Here is a 21,147-nt window from a genome sequence, read left to right as displayed (position 1 = left end):
AAGAAGATAAATATAACATTTAGGTAGGAAATGACTGCAGTTTCTGACTGGGGAGAGAGATGATTAGTGGTTGGTTTTGGAGAAAATCATAACAACCATACTGAATAGACCTACTTCATATTCAAGGCTACAAATCTCAAGTAAGCACTCAGTATTTTGGCAGATAATGCTACTACAGTTCCTTCTGGATTCACCTTAGTACTCTCTGAGTTGACTGTTTCACACCTACTCTTTTCAAATTTCCACTGCACATTCCATGGTGACTCTCAACTTTTTACTCAATTGAAAAATAGAATGTATTTAGAAGAAAAGTGATTCATCTTCTTACTTGCAGATCCACCAGTCTACTTACACTTATATCTACACAGATTGCCTTTTTTCTGTTAAAATGGAAGGGTTCTTATCTAAGACTACTGCATTCATTCATGCTTGAGATCTCATTCCTTTGTACCTTCTCCAGGACTTTACACTTGTAATCATCTCCTTTATCTTCTACAACACCAGCTTTCCTATCTCTAACAGTGCTAATGACTGCATGTGAAAAGATCATAAAAAATCATCTGTTAGAACCATCTTTTACACAGCTACATCATTCCTTAGTTCCTCTTTCTCTGCAAAGACCCTAATAGTTGTCTGTACTTGCTGTCTCGTCTTCACCGTCTCTTATTCTCTCTTCAGCTCACTCCAGTAGGACATTTGTCTATATCACTCTGTTGAGAACTCTATTCAAAGTCACCAGTTGTCTATATTTTTCCAAGGTCAGTATTCAGTTCTGTATCCTCACCCTCCCACATCTTTTAGTATTTGGCATGATTAACCTTTTTTTTATTTTTGGCAGTGAGGCTTGAGGGATCTTAGTTCCCCAACCAGGGATTGAACCTGGGCCATGGCAATGAAAGCGCCAAGTCCTAATCACTGGACTGCCAGGAAATTCTCTTGATTAGCTTCTTTTTGAAATACTTCATTCTCTAGGCTTCTGTGACACCACACTTTGTGGTTTTCCTTCTATTTCACTGGATGCTCTTTTCCAGTCTCTCTTACTAGTTCTTCCTCCTCTGCCACCTCTAAATAATGGTGTGCTTCAGGGCTCTTTCCTCTGCTGCTGCTGTTCCTCTGTTTATATTCTCTCTTTGATTTCATCCTGTCCCATGCTTTTAAATTCCATCTACAGTCAATACTCTGTATTAATGAATACTGTATTTATGATTCACCTACTTGCTAAAATTTTTTTTGTTATCTCCAAATCTGTACTCAGTATGCTTTGTGGTCATCTACAGAGTGGTGAAAAACTTGAGTCATCTGATGTGCAAGATCTCAGCTGAGGTCAGATAAGGCAATGCTCTACCTTTTTGTTTCAGCTCTCATGCTGTAAAATGAATGTCCTTTTCACAGTCTATTTAGTGCTATATTTTTTGCATTTATGTGCTTTTTGTTGTTGGTTTCTCTGTGTACAGTGGCCTGCAAAAATAGGCTGAAGTGTTGTCTATTGTTTTTGCATGCAAGAAGGCTGCAATGTGCCTCACCAAGAAGATACATGTGTTAGATAAGTTTTGTTCAGGCATGAGTTAGTACACTTGGCTGTGAATCAGTGCTATGTATTAAATAAGGTTTCTTTAAACAGAAACATACATAAATCAAGGTTATGTACTGATTGGTTGATGAAAATGTTGTTGACCAGAGGCTCACAGGAACACAACTTTTATTTCCCCTAGAAGCAATTGTTCCATATTTGCTAATTTAGTATTTGCAGTGACCTTTTAGAGCATAATTACTGTGGATAAAGAGAATCAACTGTATATGTTGATGGATCTCTTAAGTTATATGTCTGAACTCCATACTCATATATTCAGCTATTTTTCATCTCCACCTAGATGTTTAATAGGCATTTTAAACTTAACATGTCCCAAACAGAACCCTTGTTCTCTTCTTAAATCTTTCTCACCTCAGTAAATATACTGTCATTCTACCTACCCAGTGCTCCAGTCAAAAGTCTAGGAATCATCCTTCGTTCTTATTACACCTGACACATCTAATCTATCAGCAAGTCCTACAAATTCTAGTTTCCACATATAACTTGAATTCAAGTATTGAGTGCTCTCTTGCTTGCAACTGTAGTCCAAATTACCATCTCTTACCTAGGCTGCTGCAATAGCTTCTTAACTGGTCTCCCTGCCTTCACTTCACTCTCCCCAGAGAAGCCAGAGTGAGCTTTCTAAAGCATAAATCAGATCATGTCATTCTGTTGCAACCAGAGTAAAATCCAGACTCCAAACCATGGTCCTGTAATATTCCCTGACGTCATCTCTTCCCACACTTTGTTTTCTGTGCTCCCTCCTCAACCTTTGTCCTGTTCCTTAAGCATACCAAGCTTGCAACGTTCTCAGGGCCTTGGTGCTTATTGTTGCTTCTATTTAGAATGTCTCTCCTTTAATTTTCATATGACTGCTTTCTTCTCATTGTTCAAGTCCTTTCAATATGGCTGCCTTTGAGCAGCTCCCCTATTCATTCTCTTTAAGATTACTGTTTTTTTATTTGCATGTTTATTGCTTATCCTCCCCTGTAGAATGAAACTTTCTTAAACTCAAGAACTTTTCCTTTTTCACTGCGGAATCTAAAATAGTGCCTGGTACATAGTAGCATTCCAGTAAATATGTATTGACTTAATTAAGTGAGAACTCTGATGAAGTATCTTTCATGGTTGACTGGTAGAAAACTAATTAGGTTCTGAGATTTTTTTCTGTGATTAGGCATTATACTTTATCTAGATCAGAAGTCTGTGAGATAAGTTGGCCAAGAAAGAATTGGAGTAATTTGTTAAAAATAAACTTAGGAAAAAAAACACTCTATACTATCTCTCCATATATACCATTATTGTTTAGTTCTGAAGTGATTTTCCAAAAAATAAATTCTAACTAGGTGGAGGAAAACATTAAATTTAGTAACTAACTCTTTGACCTGTGCTAGGGATAATGTGTTATTGAGGTGTAAAGGTTCCCAATTTAGTTAGTTGTTTAACAATTTAGTTAGTTGTTAACAACTAACATGTCTTATTCAGGAGTAGTTAGCTGATACCCCACAGCCTACTTTTATTTTTTATTTTTCATGGTAAATTGATATTTATTGTGTCTCAATGTCTCTGCTAAGAAGGAAGAAAGAAAGTGGGACATAGTGAAGGGCAAATCTAGTTCAGAGTTCTTTAAACGGTTTTAGCATCATGGAGTTATATGACCACAGAATTGTTAGTCAGCTCACATCTTTATGGAGCTTAATCATTCATAAAGCAAATTACTTCACATATTAGGCTTAAAAATGGAAGGGTATGTAAGGTTCATTTCTAATCATTAAGTTCTTTTTAAAAAAATTATTAAAGTATAGTTGATTTACAGTGTTGTGTTAGTTTCAGGTGTACAACAAAGTGATTCAGTTATATATACATACATATCTATTTTTTTCAGATTCTTTTCCCTTTCTAATCATTAAGTTCTTGATTCATGTAGGACAGCCGAGGTTGTCACCAAGGAGAATGGAGAGAGTCCAGACTTACAGAATCTTGGAATTAGAAGGAAGTGGTACTCCTGTGAGCCATAGTATGGTTGACCCTTGAACAATGTGGGTATTAGGGGTGCCGACCCTCTGCGCTCAAAAATCTGTGTATAACTTACAGTCAACCCTTTGCACCCGCAGTTCCTCCACATCTGTGGTTCCCCTGTATCTGCAGATTTAACCAATCTCAGATCGTGTAGTACTTCTATATTTACTATTGAAAAAACTCCATGTATAAGTGGACCCATGCTGTTCAAGCCCTTGTTGTTCAGGGGTCAACTGTACAATGAATAAATTAAGTGTAATCTGGATTCAAATTGAATACAAGATAGATGTTTGACTACATTTGTGGTGTCCTGATGTTCTTTAATCATATATCTTACACTGTATTCTTTTCAGGCTGGCCCTCACTGCCATGAATAAATTTGAAGAAGCAGTTACAAGTTATCAGAAGGCATTAGATCTTGATCCTGAAAATGATTCCTATAAGTCAAATCTGAAAATAGCAGAACAGAAGTTAAGAGAGGTATCTAGTCCTGTAAGTTACTAATGCCAAATGAGTGAAATATTTTGTCATTCACAATTTATTGTAATCAAATTGTAGTGTTTAGAGTAATTTTTATATATAATTGTTTTACAGACAGGAACTGGATTGAGTTTTGACATGGCCAGCTTAATAAATAATCCAGCCTTCATTAGTATGGTGAGTATATTTCCTTTTCTGCTTTGCTGGCTCTATTTTCCGTTAGAACTATATAGTTCCAAACTTTTTAGAAACAAGTAAGAGAGCTTTTGTGATGGCTGTGGTAGGAGAGTGGTGATATAAAGCTATGGCTGAGGTTTTAACCTGCCCCTGTACTGCTTTGTGAAAAAGCCATGGGTGGACTTCAGGAAGCCCATGGGTTCCCTGGAATTGTAGATGAAAATTTGTGTACATGTGGATACATGCATTTTTCTAGGGAGAGAACCATATTTTTCATCAGATTGGCAAAGGGGTCTGCAAATCTACAAAAGGTTAAAAACCACCCTCTTACATGAAAGTGACCCTAGGAAAGTCTAGTAATCAGACTTCTAATAGGATTTTGGCTATTGTGGTTTCCTAAGCTCTTTTGGCTTTATTGGTCTGATAGTAGGAAGTAAACTGCTGTCAATATACTTCGTTTATAGTGTTTGTAATCTCTTTATCCTTGCGATATATTTTTAATACCATTTTTTCCTAGTACCTCCTCTTTTTTACATTCCCACTCACTTTGTATAGCACACTAAAACTCTACAAAGTGTTAGTATATACATGGTTTAGCTTTCACTCCTCTGCTTAAAAAAAAAAAGAAATCCTTGTTAAAGATCCCTAAATATTTACTGCCTTTAACGGGAGATGCCATTTTTCAATTCTAGGCAGCAAGTTTAATGCAGAATCCTCAAGTTCAACAGCTGTAAGTATATAGAAAGAGCATATTACGTTTCTCCCTTCCACTTGCCAGGCTCCTGATTTGAGCACAGTAGCTCCAAAATGATAAAACTGGCCCAAATGCCAGTCAGTTGGAACTTAAAGCCACACCCAATTGGCCTAACCTACACAACGTGGGTATATCTACCTGCTTTTCCTTGCCGGTATCCTACTTATTAAGAATATATGCCAATTCTTTTTAAGTGCTTTGACTCAGAAAAGAATAATAGACCATCAGTACTAGGGGTTATTTAGGTTTATGAGATTGGGTTTCCACTTGATATGCATAATGATTTCTGGGTTCTTATTGTGAAGGGTAGGCAAAGATGCCAAAAACTGACTGACTGGGACTTCCCTGGTGGCGCAGTGGTTGAGAATCTGCCTGCCAATGCAGGGGACACGGGTTCGAGCCCTGGTCTGGGAAGATCCCACATGCCGCGGAGCAACTGGGCCCGTGAGCCACAATTACTGAGCCTGCGCGTCTGGAGCCTGTGCTCCGCAACAAGAGAGGCCGCGACAGTGAGAGGCCCGCGCACCGCGATGAAGAGTGGCCCCCACTTGCCGCAATTAGAGAAAGCCCTCGCACAGAAACGAAGACCCAACACAGCCATAAATAAATAAATTAAAATTAAAAAAAATTAAAAAAACAAAACAAAAAACTGACTGACTCCACACAGAATTGCCTTTTTTAAAAAAAATATTGAGTTTTGGCTGTGTTGGGTCTTCGTTGCTGCGCGCGGGCTTTCTCTAGTTGTGGTGAGCAGGGGCTACTCTTCTTTGCAGTGCACAGGCTTCTCATTGCGGTGGCTTCTCTTGTCGCGGAGCACGGGCTCTAGGCACACGGGCTTCAGTAGTTGCAGCACGCGGGCTCAGTAGTTGCGGCCCGCGGGCCTTAGAGCGCGCAGGCTTCAGTAGTTGTGGCACGTGGGCTCAGTAGTTGCAGTGCGTGGGCTCTAGGGTGTGTGGGCTTCAGTAGTTGTGGCTTGTGGGCTCTAGAGCGCAGGATCAGTAGTTGTGGCACACGGGCTTAGATTCTCCCCGGCATGTGGGATCTTCCCAGACCAGGGCTCAAACCAGTGTCTCCTGCATTGGCAGGCAGATTCTCAACCACTGCGCCACCAGGGAAGTCCTGCCTTTTTTAAAAAAATTAACATTCTAAAAATATCAATCAGTGAACCAATTTTTAAAAATACACTAATTTATTCCAGCAAAAAAAAATATATATATATATGCCAATTTGAGTGATATATCTCTTGCCTACTCTAGAATGTCAGGAATGATGACAAATGCTATTGGGGGACCTGCTGCTGGAGTTGGGGGCCTAACTGACCTGTCTAGCCTCATCCAAGCGTAAGTGTTATTTAAAATAGAAATAGTAAAAAAGTGTTTTATATTTTACAGTTTGTCTCTAAGGTAAGGGGACCAAGGCTTTCTTTTTAAATTTTTATCTTTTACTGTTAGTATCAGTTACCTCATTAGTTATTAAATTTAAAAGTGGTTCATAAATTGAAATTTTCAGACTGAAGGGCAGGAATCCAGAAGATCTGGATCCAAGAAAAACTTTTTCAGGAGACTTGAATAGCTACTCAAGGATATATATGAATGTCAAATATCAACTTAAAGTAGGTATGAATTTAGGTACGCGTACATATTTAAAAATCATATATTGCATATATTAGTGTTCAGACAACTTAGGCAGCTGTTTTATTCAAACTCTGCAGTGCACTTCATTGCTAAAGGAACTCGTTTCATCTTCTCATTACTTGAACACATTACCTCCACCTCCAACCAAGTTGCTTAAACTCTGTGCTTTTTGAATCTGTGTGATGCTGTCACTGGAAATATTATATGAAGCAACAAGTATTATTTTCTGTTTGTGATCACAGCTATGTAAACTCACTTGCAATATGGCATTTTTAGAGTGATCTTTAAGTGGCATGATTATAGTGATACCTAACACTTGCAGTTGGGAGGCACACACTCAGGAATTTGGATTAAATTTCTTTGCCTTTCTAAAAATCAGTTCTGTTGGGTGACTTCATAAGCATCCCAAAATGGGTGTGACACCTGTTATATAAGAGACTAAGACTTGAGTACAAGAACAAATACCCTGCATTATATTTGTGCACATACAATAAAAACATATACTTTTTAGCCCTTTACTTATCTGTGGTTAAGCACTGGGCGGGGGTTGGATTTCACTCAATTCAGGAACTCACTTTTTAGCTTGGGTGTTTCATTTCTCATGAAGAACACTGCACTGTAGTAATACTATATGGAGGCACTGGTAAACTTGCAGATACTAAAGTCATGAATCTAAAACTTGCTTTAATAGAAAAAGTTCCCTTTGGGTAGTACCCACATCTTCTGCAGTTCTTTTTGCATTGGTATTGTGTGATTGGAAATTCCCTAATTCATATGACTTTGCCTCTTTACTACAGGGGACAGCAGTTTGCTCAGCAGATACAGCAGCAGAATCCTGAACTTATAGAGCAACTTAGAAATCACATCCGGAGCAGGTCATTCAGCAGCAGTACTGAAGAACGTTCCTGACTTGACCAGGGGCCCTAGCCCAGAATGCAAATGGCGATGGCTCTGAAGTGTCTGCTGTAGATAGTGGCCAAAACAAAAACAAACCTAAAAAATAAATCTGTCTAGACAATAGGTGTATCACAAACAGACTTGAATATAACATGATTCCTTTGTAAACGAGTGATCATCAGTAGCCTTGTTAAGTGCCAGTATAGCACTTAACTGGGCAGGGTTCCATTTTCATATCTTCATCATATTTGTATACTAGATTTAATAGCAGAGTATATTTATTGAACAGTAAGGCTGTTTACTGGTGAATTCTCTAGCACCAAATTCCTGTAGGCAAACTTTTTGAAAGGGGAGATGACTAAGAGGAAAGGTTTCTCACGCTGATTTAGGGGAAATATACTTGCCACTGAGCAGCATCTCTAGAGAGAAGAAATTCGATACTGGGTTTAGCTTTGATAGTGCAATCAGTAATGAATAGATGATATGATATGGACCAGTACTATCTTTAATGCTGCTTGTTCTGTTGGGTGATGAAATCTTAGGAGTTGGTGGAAAGCAGTATTCAGTGTTGTTTAGAAAAGCAAAAAATAGATGCTGTGAATGTATAGAAAGTGAATGTAGGGTGCGCAGGTTTTTTGCATAGTTCTTAACTAATCTTGCCTGCAGTTTGGTATTGATAACATTAGCATGGCCACTTACGCTAAGTACGTAATAAAATACATTTAGAAACCCTTAATGATACTGGTTAGGTCAGTTGTGTAACTGTTCAGTTTAATTAGCACAATTTCCCCAGTGGTGACCTTACCATGGAAACTCTCAAATATGTCTACATTTAAATAAACCAATGGCTTGGCCCTTAAGTTAAGGATTTTCTAGGTGGCATTTAATTATGTGCCTGTAAACACTGATTTTTTAAAACTCAGTAATTATTTGATGGGTTACAAAAAGCATCTATCACTATCACTGCTTGTTCATGTTAGTCCTCTGCTATAATTTGGCTTGGCATGTCGCTTTTATGCTTAACCTTAATTTGATGTAGCTTAAACGTAACAGGGGACTTGAAATATTTTATTGAAATTAGAATACATATTAGTGGAGAGACGTGGCACTAAGTATTAGTGGAATGGCTTTAACTATAGTGATGGATGCGACTGTTCTAATTCCAACTGGAATTTCTTTGGTTTGTTATTATGAAATTGGTAAGGTTGGCGGACACATAAATTTCACAAGTGTTGTGAGATAAAACTGAAATAGAAAGTAATATAAAATTAAATCAGTAATACCGATGATGATCAGGGCTTTACTATAACTGTTCTCCTCAAAAGGCTAATTACTTGGTATTTTGAAGTTTAAAAGCCAACCTTCCCTTTTTTCCCTTTGTGAGATTAGAACAGTGGTTCTATAATTTCACTGTAAGAGTCACCTGGGGATTTGTTAAAAATGCAGATTCAGAGGCACACTTTTCAGTTTTTATTTAGTAGGTCCTGTAATAAGGTCTGGGAATCACCATTTCAAATAGCACACCAAGTGGTTCTGATGTAGGTCCAAAGGACTCTTAATTTAAAGCAACACTAGGTTAGAGATTTCTTTTAGGCCAGCAAAACACCTAACTGCCTGGGTTCAGGCTACAAGGAAGAGCTACATGAACCTACAGTTCTGGTCAGAGCAGAGCAGGACTTAAATCTAAGCTAAGCCTTCTGAATTAAGTCTCCTATATTGCATCTAAATCAACTTAATTTTTCATGAAGTTAAATTCAGATCCTGGTGTTCAAATGTTACACACAATAAAGTACTAACTAATCATAGGAAAGTGATGACTGTGATGAAAAAAAAAAAGCAGAGTTGATCCTTAATTAAAAGTTAATCACTCTTGGGAATTCCCTGGTGGTCCAGTGGTTAAGGCTCGGCGCTTTCACTGCTGAAGGCCCAAGTTCAAATCCCTGGTCAGGGTACTAAGATCCCACAAGCTGCGCGGCACGGCCAAAAAAAACCAAAAAACACTCTTATCCAGTGTTGAGTAAGAAAAGGTTCCTAGCATAACTATCTTGAGTGCATCAAAAATGCTTTCAGATAAGTAAAATTGGTAAGCCTCTAACTGACTAGGAAAATAGAGAAAATATGAATCAACAGTATCAGAAGTGAAAGAGGGGATATCACTGCTGACCCTGTAGACATTTAAAAGATTATTAGAAAATACTATGACCAGCTCTACACCCATGTATTTAACAACTTAGATGAAACAAATTCCTTGTAAGATGCAAACTACCAAAGCTCACTGAAGAAATAAAGATATCCTCCAGAAAAGAAAGATACAGGCCCAGTTTCAATGGTGAATTCTACCAAACACTTAATACCAATTCTACACAATCTCTTCCAGAAAACAGAAGAGGAAACACTTCCCAACTCATTTTATTTCACCATTACTTTGATACCAAAATTGAAGACATTATAAGAAAAAACAGTTTAAAACAAATGTTTTGATTTACTAATATCTGTAGTTAAGGTAGCCATTCTTTTTACATGCAGTAATGCGAATTGGTGTATTTCTTCCATTTCATCCTTCTAGTTTGTTTCTTTTCTAATATACCATCCATAACAAATTAAACCTAGATAATCTGTCCACTTACCTGGATTTCCATTCTATCCAAGCCATTTTTGCTTTTTAAGTAGTTTCATCACTTTGGAATTACTGCATTGCACGCTACTGCAAGAAGGTTTTGTGTAGCTGTATTGTGTTAGCTACTCTTAAAATGATAAACAGTGCTCCAAAAGTTATTTTGCTTGTCTGAAACAAGAGGGCATTAAAGTAAATCTTTTTTTTTTTTTTTTAAATTTGATGAAAGTTCATAATAATGCAGTTGACAAGAAAATTAGTTATTTCTGAGATATATATTTTAAGGTAATAACTAGGATTATGACTTATAACATTAGTAAATCTTTATATACATTCTACTTAGGAATAACTGACTTCCATTAACCACTTTTCATTATAGTAGCTGTAGCTGTTATGATGCTATGTAAAATTTACAATGTCCTTTTTACGCAAATGACATTTCCACTTAATGTACCAAATTGTTTAGCTAATTTTTATAACATGGTTTAAACAGATCCTTTCTAAGATGACATTTTCTAAACTTTACTTAAAGAAGGAACATTATGTGTCTAGGTATTGCTTATAAAAGGAGTCTTTGTAATTAAAAGTCAAATTATATAGCAGATTCCAAGTGACCATTATATGTTACTTTAAAAATTTGAAACAGAATGAAACAGAAGGTTCAGTCATGAGACGATGCTTGAAAAGTTATCACAGTATCCAGTGCAGTGGCTATAAAGTCTTATTTCATCATTTAATCAATTGTACTCATTTTGGAGGAAACACAGACTTCAATTTTTTACTGCTTGCACTTTATTTTGCACGGACATTTCATTGATTACCTCTCCAATTTAAGGGCAAATCTCATTCTGAATATAGCTTTCATTTTGGACCAAACAGTTTGTCACGGCAATAAATAATTATGCATTTAAGAAAAACCAACTTTTGTATTTGACTTTATGCACTCTTTACATGTAAGCAATTATATATACATCCTTGAATTTCAACTTAGCAAAATAAGTTTTTATTTAACAGTATTAGCTTTTGTTTTCAAAATATTGAAACTTTTATTACATTCATGATGTAAAGTTGTTTATACTCTTAACTTTCTCATTGTTTTGTATATGGCATAAGTAAATTAGTGTGATTACATGCAGAGATAGAAAGTTTTGTAATATTAATACACGATGTAGAGTTCAAAAGCAAATATCAGAAGCTGGAAATCCTTTAAGTATGCCTTATGAAAATAACTGGCTTATTTTTCAATGGGAAAAAAAAAAAACAGGACTTTTTTGGCTTAGAATTAGGAAATTATCAGACTTCTTAGTTAACAGAGTAATCAACAATTTAAGAAATAAAACCAATTCTGATCTGCTGTTAGTAACTGAAAGTTAGACGTGTGTTTGTATGTACACACAAACACAGATACCAATACGATAATTTTGAAAACAAGTAGAAAAACTCATATTGTGTTAGCAAATACAAGATTACATGAGGACCACCCCGGTTATTTTAAACTTTTTATATTGACTGAGGGAAAAAACTGGGGTTAACGGAAATACTTCTAAGTAAAGTATGGTAAGAATTCTAAAGTTTTAAGAAACAACTGTATCTTCTAGATTGAGGTCAGCAAACTACGGCCTGCAGGCCATATCTGGCCAGCTGTCTGTTTTTGTAAACGCTACTGTGCAATTTTTGCCTAATGGCTGCTCTTGCACTACAACAGCAGAGTTGAGCATTTTCAATAGAAACCGCATGGACTGCAAGGTCTAAAATATGTAGTATCTGGCCCTTTACATGAAAAGTTTGTTGACCATTATTCAAGATACCTGCTAGGGACAAATGGCCTCAAATATAGAGCTTTTGGAGAACAAAGTCCAATGGTCATTTAAAATGAAACAAAATAGCATATGTGTGGAAAATATACAAATGTTCATCTAGACTGTAACTCACAAGATAAAATCAGTAGATGGTTCTTTTCAAAACAAATATTTAATATTTTAACTGTTTTATAGGAAAGAAATGTAAATAATATATACTTATTTTTACTGTTGACTTGATCATTTTACAAAAGTGACAAAAATACAGAAAGTTCTGGGAAACTCAATGACAAGCATAATGTTGGAAATTTTCTTCAGCTTTCCACTTTAATGGCCGAAGATACCACGCAGACTTGTGCGATGTCATCATATTCATATGTTCTCTTTAAGAACGTGTCTGTTAGTCTTAAGCCGGAGACACTCTATTGAGAGAAAAATATAGACCTAAGATCTCATTCATTGGTAATGACCAGAGAAAGAATGGATATAATAAATGACTATGGATTAATAGCCCCCAAATACCGAAATTATTGAAAAGAGAGCATACTTGCAGTCCCTGTACTGAAGACAGTAGAGTGAGGGCAAGGCAGAGAGAGGAACTTGGATGGAGCTTTCCAAGCTGTCTTCCTGAAATGCCACACCAGTGGATAGAACTGGTATTGCACATTTCCAAAACGAGATCCATCGTCCTTTCACTGCTGGAGGAATCAGAAAAACAAGAATAAATCTTGTTCCTTTCACAAAGAGGTACTGCAATATTTCTTCCACTATTGTGGGTGAATTTCTTTTCTGGGTGTCCAACAGAAAAACAGGAACAGAAATGAAAAGCTATCATATTTTTATTTCACTTAAGGTAGAATCAGGAAAATGAAAGATGGTGTCTTCTGGGATTTACAGTGACACTGAGACTAATCTGCCTGTCTGGATGTAGGCTTTCCGGTTCTGTTATTGAACACTGGCTCCCTGGTGCTGATCTGTTAACAGTTTGCCATTTCTCTGGAAGACTTCCAGACATCTGTGTCTAATCTTGTTGCTATGCATCCTTCCTATTTCTGTAGGGCACTCTACAGGAAAGAAAAAGATAAACTGAGTCTGGTCCAGTGCTTTTTCTATTTAATCTATGTTCCTCTACCATGCAGATAACATAGAAAATGGCAAGATTTATAAGTAAAACTATTCAGATGTTCAATTAACACGAAAAGACTACCTCTGCTTATAATTGATACCACCAGTTCAACTTAAGTTAAAAAAAAAAACTTTTAATGAAAGTATGCACATTGTTTTTAAAAACAAAACCAAAACCGAAAGGCTCATAATGAAAACGGTCTGCTACTCTACCACCATTCATGACTTGCTTTCAACTCTTTAAAGCTCTTTTTTGCTGCTTGGAGTTGGCTCCACATTTTAAATACTTATTTAAATTTTAAATTCAAACTTGATTTTTAGACATGTTGATTTAATGATGTTTAGCTTTTATATGTCTCCATCTCCCCCCCCCGCAAAATGTGAAATGTTCACTGTGTGCCACAGGCCAGTTTAGGTGCAATGCATGAATTTTCTCATTACGTTTCACAAAACTCCGGTAAGTGTATGTTGTGTGTATGTGTCTTTGTGTGTTGGGGGGAGTGGAAATCCCATTTTTAGAGATGAGGAAACTGAAGATCTAAGAAACAAGTGCTTTTTAGAAAACTTACTTGAATCGCCAAAAGGTAAAGTGAATACCCAAATAAACTTCTTTATTTATTACAGCACTTTGTCATTTGGTCAATAACTGATTTGTTATAACTCAAAAATGCAAAACAAACCAAAAATCCAAAAGCACACCCTATATGCACAGGGTCTTTATCCTGTGTGTGTTGTCTACTGAGCTCCTATGATGTGGCAGGCACTGCATTTATAATGCTGGGTAAGACATGATCCCTTTTCTTGAATTATTCACAGTTCAGTGAGGAAGAGACTAATGATTATAGCAATATATTAATACCACTAAAAAACTATATTACAATTTGCTATGACAGAGAAAGGGATGATTGCGCACGGGAGGGTCTAGGAAGCTTCACAGGAGAAGTAGGTATTTTTGTAATTCTGAAGGATGAATACTTCTTTCTTATCTCCCTAATATCATAAAGTTGTAAGGAATATAGAATTTAAAAGGATTATACATTTGGACTAAGAGGATAGGGATTCATCACTGCAATATTATCAAAATGCCCCAATTAATCATACACACCAAGTAGTAATACAAGCAGTAGAAAAGTGATAGGACTGGGATTTAATCCTAGGTTTTTCTGGCTTCAAAGCCCTGTGCTCTTTGTTTCGCAATAGCTAGATTATACTCTATTATCAAAGTCCTGTTTTCCAATCTATGGTTATCCCCTATATTAAATTCATAACCACTTCTAACTTTCTTAATACTTAAGATACAGGTCAGGTATAAGTATGGCTCAGAAAAATCTATCTCATTACAGTAAATCTATAATGTATTCCATAAGAAACTACTAGTTCATGTTTTACTAATCTGAAGTGTGAAGGAAGTGTAAATGAGGAAAAGAACATGGACTTTGAAGTCAAATACACCCGATTTCAGATTCTGATCCCATCTTTTCTAGCTCTCTGAGGGTGAATAAGCCACAACCTCTGAATTGGCTTTCTCTTGTAAAGAATGTGAATAATTAATACCTAACTCATAGGTATGGAAACAAAATACAAAAAATGCCTAATACAGTAGGACCTCTAAAATATGTAATATACAGCTACCAGATGAAGAACTTTACAGCATTCAATGTCAACATCAGAGAAGACTATACGGCAAGAGGAAACTTACAAGGAGATAGCATATTTAAAAGATTTTAAAATTCTCTCTTAAGTAGGTGAGGAAGAAAGGACATCCATCCACAAATACTGGCATTACCTGCAGTTTGTTATTTTACAAGTAATATGAAAAGGTTCTTCTAGGTTTACAGTATCTGGGATTGCCTCCAAAGACAACCTAACATCTCCATAACCTGGAGCCTAAGAGAAAAAGCAATACAGTTAACATAAATCTATTACAAAACCTTTCCATTTTAATGAGGGTACCACAGTCATTCTAACTTCTTTTGCTGCTATTGCTTACAGAATAGCACTATAGACCCCGACTGTTTTTGTTATAATTACTCCATGTTACTCCAATTACTCCAAAGTTAAAATGAATCTCACAGGTAAATAGTAAAGGAATTTCAGGGGGTCTGATCTTAAAGGGATACTTTCCAAAGATACTGTAGCTTATACATACGTAACTCTTCATAGGTAAAACAGGAAAAGGAAGGTCACTGAAATGATCCAAGAAAATCATGTCTGTTCACAAGACACACTGGCAGGGACAGACAACAGAATCAACATGCCATGGCAGGATGATAGCTAATGGCTATATTTAAAAATAGGCCCAGTGATAATCTCTCTCTCTTTTTTTTTCAATTTTTACCTCAAACAGTAAAAGAAAAGTAAATTTTAGAATATATCGCAGTAGGTGATATTCAGTATAAACAGAGGATTCTGTAGTATATTCTCACTAGCACAAGAAAAAGAAGGCTGGTAGCTATCCATACTCTCGGAGTAGAAATTAGGTAAAATATCCAACCTATGTTTACAAGATAATTTGAGTGGGACTCACCTGAGTTTCAGATGACCCACATTTTAAATATCTTTAAAAAAGGTATGAACTGAGTAGGTAAATGTAGTATAAGTCCAAGAGTTCCAAGACATTGCAAAAAAAGAAAACTTTAATATAGTGGAAGTCAGATAATGGTGAGGACAAATTACCATAGGAGGAAACAATTATGCAGTTATTTTAATTTGTTTGGTAAAGTAAAAAACCATGTATAATGCATAAATTAACTTTGAAAATTTCCCATTCATATCAATACCAATTTTCTACCTAGATATCAGTGAAATTATTAGTCTTTTTATTCTCCAGTAATATCAATGTCTTTTATAGTGCTCTGAATTTTTAGTGACAGACCTAGGAAAATTTAAGTTGTTCTAACTATCTGCACACCACACACCAAAACCCCCATCAGTTTTTTTTCTAGACTCACCATTCTTTGAAGTTGGCTGGTCTGTAATCTTCCCCTTTCACCTAGATTTGTTTTCCATACTATATCCAATTTTCCAATTACCGTTACTCCCTTAATGATGCCTGCTTTTTCTGCAAACTCCTTCTTGGGTTTTAGGCAGTACAAGTACTGGCGTGTATCCATTGGCTGCAGATATGCTCTTGACCCAAATGTAGTTACACTGTGGGGTGGAGATAGAGATGGAAAAAATTCTCTAGAACCTTTTAGAAGAAAAACCATAGCTGTGATTGTTCCTTTGGACAGGAACTGAATGATTTACCATCCAAAGATCCAGAATACAACAGGTCGGTGGTTTCAACACAGTGAAAAGGACTTGTACTGAGAGGACTTATTTTTCTTTAATTTTTTTTCAGTTGATATGGAAAATCTTGAGATTCTTTATAATAGAATGCAATATATTACCTGAAGCATTGGACATACATCGATTAACTGAAAAAAAGCAATAGAAATCAGAACCTTAAGTATCCTGTCTCTTCTCTAAAATTATGAAAGCAAATAGTTTAGAATAAAAAGAAACATACCATTCTAACTAATCATTTTTCAAAATTAATTAAAAGATCAGGAAATGAGTGGAAAATTATTGTTTTCCTCTGTGGGGGTATGAGAGGCTATGAACTTTACTGTAACCCCCATAATAAGTAAAAGTAAATTTTTCATTCTTGATTATTAAAATCAGGTACTTTCTCCAGCTATTACCTTCTTATCCATATTAATATCAACCCTACATTTATTTATTCTTCTTTTTCTAAATTACCTATAAAGATGTGTATTTCATTTTCATGAAAAATTAGATCATCTATTCCTATGCTCACTCCTTTTGATGTGAAGAGAATACTCCTTAAAACTCACTGCTTACTCTTACCCCTTCTAACTTCTCCATCATTTCTTCCCATGCCTCAGTTTTATCATTTGCAGGATAAGGATGAAATGTTCCATATTTATCTCACTGAATTGTTACAAAAATTTAAAAGAATAAGTGCTTCAAGTACAAATGGCTAGGATCTTATTTTCATGTGAAGGGAGGGCTGAACAGGTGGACCATAGATTTTTAGGGCAGTGAAACTATATTTTATATCCTACAGTCAGGATGGCTACGTGTCACCACATTTGTCAAAACCCACATAATGCACAACACAAAGAGTGAACCCTAACGTAAACTATGGACTTCAGTTAATAAGTATCAGTATTAGTTCATCGATTGTAAAAAATGTGCCACATTAAACAAGATGTAAATAACAGGGGATCCTGTAAGTGGGGAGGAGGGCATGAGGAAATGCTCTGCTTTCTGGTCAATTTTTCTATAAATTTAAAACTTCTCTAATAAAATAATGTCTATCCCTTAAAAAATTTTTTAAACCACCCACGAGTAACAACGTTAGAAAAGTTCATATCTTTCAAAATAAAAGCAAACACTTCATAATCCATATTCACCATTCTCCAGCTTGGTTGACTGAATTTAATTCTGCTACATTGTACATTATAGATGGCTCCAATGAAACTTTCTCCATAAACATGGGTGAGGTTGTAATATTCTGAATCTGGGCTTCAAGAAATACTTCATCAGTCTGAAAATATGAAAAAAAAATACACCAAAGTATGCTGGTGTTTAAAGTACTTTACCACAACAACAATATCTGATTTATATGAAGAAAAAACATTAACCACAAATGTGATTAGTTCATGCCTGCAAATCAAAGTTATCATAATTAATGCAAGAAAAGAAATTGTTCTCCTAACATAATTCACAGGGGCAAAGTCAAGTGTTAGTCAACTGGTAAGTTGTCAAACAATGGATGGGGGATAACTATAATATTTTTTGTATTGATATCCAAAAACGCTTAACTGGAATTTCATTTACATATATCCTAAATTTTCTGGTAAGTCATTAAAATGTGAAAATGCAATTTAGTATAATGAATATACCTGTGCACCTATCATTTCAGAGATGTGTTAAGATAATTAGGTCTTTGTTATAATATTCCAGCATAATTTATTAATTTCAATTTTCATGTTACTTCAATTTAGATAGTATAGCAAATAACCTATTTTATAATCTTATAAGAATTTAACTTTATAATTAAAGCATTTTTTTAAGTAGTCATTAGTGATTTCTTGGTTCATTGAAAATGTATATTTAGAGCAAAAAAATATGTGAATTATACTTGAAATCTTTAAGTTTTTAAATCAAACAAAAGGTATTTTGTGGTCTTAGTGACTTAGTGAAAACTGGTGCTATACAGCAGTATTTCAGTCAATGGGTAACTTACATATGTACTTTTACATAATATTTTAAATTCCCTAATTATTTACGTTAAACATTCTTCTTTTTATGCTATTTGGTTATTTTGGGGGGTATATATTGGAGGATAACAGAAAACTTGGCTCATTTTTGATAAAAACCTATACATAAAATGGTATACTAAGGATATTCTAGAATTATTTTATTCAGAAGTTTCATAGTAATATATATACAGAAATAAAATAAGCCATGACCGAAAATTTTTGGCACTTATGAGCTTTTTTAACACTAAATCCAGGAAAGTAGAAATCATTTGCAAAAATATAATGATGAAGTTATAATTTAATGTATTATTATCTAAAACAAAACAGATCCTTTAGTCCTTGGCACATGTGCTCTAATGAAAATAGAAATACGATTTATCAGTTTAAAAGAAGTACACACTCAAAGGCATTATTCTGTTACTTTTTCTCAAAAAAAAAATATCCCATCGATCCATTGCTTTAAAAAAAATAACCATAGACCCACATTTCAAATTTAAAAATGCAATTTCTGCATAAGCTTAGAAGAGCTTAGATAAAATGAAAGAAAAACAAGCTGCATAATGGAAAATTAAGCTAGTTTGAACAGTTAGCATGAAATAACTTGACATTTAAAAAATTAAGAATTCAGTGCTAAGGCAGTTGATGTTTTTATCATGTATATAATGTGTTATAAGCAAATGCTGCTTATATTATATTAAATAGAAATTTGAAAATATGATTTTAGTCAACATGGGAAAATTTAATTTTCTTCTGTTTACTGTTGTCAAAGGGCCATCTTTACCTGACCCAGACTTAAAACTAAAACCACTGCTCATTTGAAGATGAATTTCAACTACACAGTTTACTCAAAGAATTGAAGTATAGTAGGATATTTTATATTAAGAGGTTGAAAATCCTGAGGCTATTTTAAACAAGGTTAATATGCCTCTTTTTAAAAATACCTACAGGAAACACACTAAAAATAAGAATATAATTGTTTCAATATGACAATTTAATCTTCGATGTATTTTTTCCCATAGAATAAGACGATCAATATAATATAAAAAGTACAAGTTATATACATATTTTTGAAGTCACGTAAGTATATTCACAACTAACTTTGTTTTTCCACTATGTTTTGCAAAGAGAGATTAATTAGGCAGAGTCAAAAAGTGGTAAGTAAGAAAAGCATATAAATTTATAATAAAAAATCAAATTACCACAGAACTGAGGTCACTCTAATGGAAAAATAAAAAAGAAAAATTAGAAAAATCAGATTAAATGTTAAAGAAAAAGAATAACTAACTTTAAAATAAAATGCATTTCTGCATTTTTTTTAATTTACTAAACAAGACAGCATTAGTAAAACAAGGAAGTAAACAGAAAGTAACACAAAGAAATATGACAAATCATTCTTCTAAAAAGGTGAAACTGCTAAGGTTAAATGAATAGAGAAGAACACTATAGGTGAATACTTAAACAGGAGCAAATATTCAAGGGCATATCTTGGGGGAGAGAGGTATATCCCATGCCTTTCTAGTTCTATAAATCCTTTACTCACTTTGTAATTCTTCATAGATTACTTAGGTTGGGCATATACTATCTGCCACATTCAGAATAGATACACACTGTATAGCTTCTCTTAAATTTATCTAATAATGGAATCATTTTTTCAAGGAGGATCTTGGGTGATTAGAGTTCCACTGATCACACTTCAGGGGATGCTGGGCTAGACCACTTCAGACAACTGAGAGTTAACAGATTTCACAGTTTGTCTTTTTTTCACATATATATTGCTAAAGCTACTTATTTACCAAGGGCCATCTCAAATGTCAGCTCTTTCATCAAACACATAGCTGGAAATCATTTTTCACCTATGTTCCCAGAGAATAAGTACACTTCATGATCGGGGTGGGTGGGGATGCTTACATTGTATTTATGTCATGTCAGTCTCCTCCACTAGATCTAAGTACCGTGAGGACTGGGAAGATGTTCAGTTTATATTTATTTCTCTTTAGTACCTGGCATGGAGCTGTCACCAAAGGTTTGACGCCTAGCTTCTAATGTTACAAATTCTTTTTTTTTTACAAGGCTTTCTTATATTAGAAGACTACAACAAAGTTTCTCACAAAACTTGTTTTCCCTTAGGTGATTCACATAGTATTAGAATTTTTAGAAGCAGCATAAAAAACATGTTTGAGACAAATGTGGGGCTAATAACAGTTGTCGTGTAAGGACTATGGCATAGTGTAATAAACATGAACTACTGATATCAGAGTGGTTAACTAACTCCTACAATTTACCTGAATTTCCTAGATGGAGTCCATAGAATCTGCTTCATGTTACAGGCAGAACAGTATTTGTTTGCCTAATAGGTAATACCAAATATCTTAGAGAGATTCTAAATGCTATTTGTTCACTCCTCATTTTTAAAAAAATGTCTATTTTCAAAAGTTCAGAATTTTACTAAAATTTTTTAGCTGAAGTTTGTTGGCAAAGTTTAGATTAAAAATTATGTCTATACTTAATGTTAACTGAAAAAGCAAACAAAATTGTTACTATGATTATAAAAACAGAATATTATATATAAATGAGTAAAGACTGAAAGAGAATATGGGTTAATGAAGAACCAACTACTTTTTAGTGTGGTAGACTTGTGGGTTTTTTCCTTTCTTTTTGGGGAGTATGTTACTTTTATGTTATTTATGGAATAACTAGCAATTTAAAAAACAATTTGCAACTCACTCTGAATATTGCTGTGATAAAACTACTTGACAAGTATCTTAATGTACCACCATACTTCAACAAAGAAAACCTGAAATAGTT

At 34.9% G+C, this 21,147-nt stretch overlaps 2 protein-coding genes across 5 annotated transcripts in view; one reads left to right on the top strand and one right to left on the bottom strand.

The window, feature by feature from the left end:
• SGTB (small glutamine rich tetratricopeptide repeat co-chaperone beta) overlaps positions 1 to 11,062 on the top strand; it is a 48,909-nt gene extending 37,847 nt beyond the window's left edge. The window contains exons 7-11 of one of the 2 annotated variants that reach the window (XM_068535422.1): positions 3,943 to 4,069; positions 4,184 to 4,246; positions 4,939 to 4,976; positions 6,257 to 6,340; positions 7,432 to 11,062. In XM_068535422.1, coding sequence (XP_068391523.1) covers positions 3,943 to 4,069; positions 4,184 to 4,246; positions 4,939 to 4,976; positions 6,257 to 6,340; positions 7,432 to 7,543 — 424 coding nt within the window. In that variant the 3' untranslated portion in view covers positions 7,544 to 11,062. Of the gene's footprint in view, positions 1 to 3,942; positions 4,082 to 4,183; positions 4,247 to 4,938; positions 4,977 to 6,256; positions 6,341 to 7,431 lie in introns of both variants that reach the window. The other variant, XM_068535421.1, reaches the window with a different exon arrangement.
• TRAPPC13 (trafficking protein particle complex subunit 13) overlaps positions 10,946 to 21,147 on the bottom strand; it is a 35,345-nt gene continuing 25,143 nt past the window's right edge. For 2 of the 3 annotated variants that reach the window (XM_068535420.1, XM_068535417.1), the window contains exons 8-13: positions 19,542 to 19,559; positions 17,491 to 17,624; positions 16,021 to 16,219; positions 14,856 to 14,956; positions 12,492 to 12,642; positions 10,946 to 12,366 (exon numbers count right to left, since the gene is read on the bottom strand). In XM_068535420.1, the coding sequence (XP_068391521.1) occupies positions 12,259 to 12,366; positions 12,492 to 12,642; positions 14,856 to 14,956; positions 16,021 to 16,219; positions 17,491 to 17,624; positions 19,542 to 19,559 (711 nt within the window). In that variant the 3' untranslated portion in view covers positions 10,946 to 12,258. The remainder of the gene's footprint in view (positions 12,367 to 12,491; positions 12,643 to 14,855; positions 14,957 to 16,020; positions 16,220 to 17,490; positions 17,625 to 19,541; positions 19,560 to 21,147) is intronic. The other variant, XM_068535419.1, reaches the window with a different exon arrangement.

The sequence above is a fragment of the Eschrichtius robustus genome, chromosome 2 (genome assembly GCF_028021215.1).
Source record: "Eschrichtius robustus isolate mEscRob2 chromosome 2, mEscRob2.pri, whole genome shotgun sequence".
In the NCBI taxonomy this organism is placed as follows: domain Eukaryota; kingdom Metazoa; phylum Chordata; class Mammalia; order Artiodactyla; family Eschrichtiidae; genus Eschrichtius; species Eschrichtius robustus.
The sequence above is the reverse complement of the archived record's forward strand: the minus strand, read 5'-3'. Positions and strand labels throughout refer to the sequence as shown.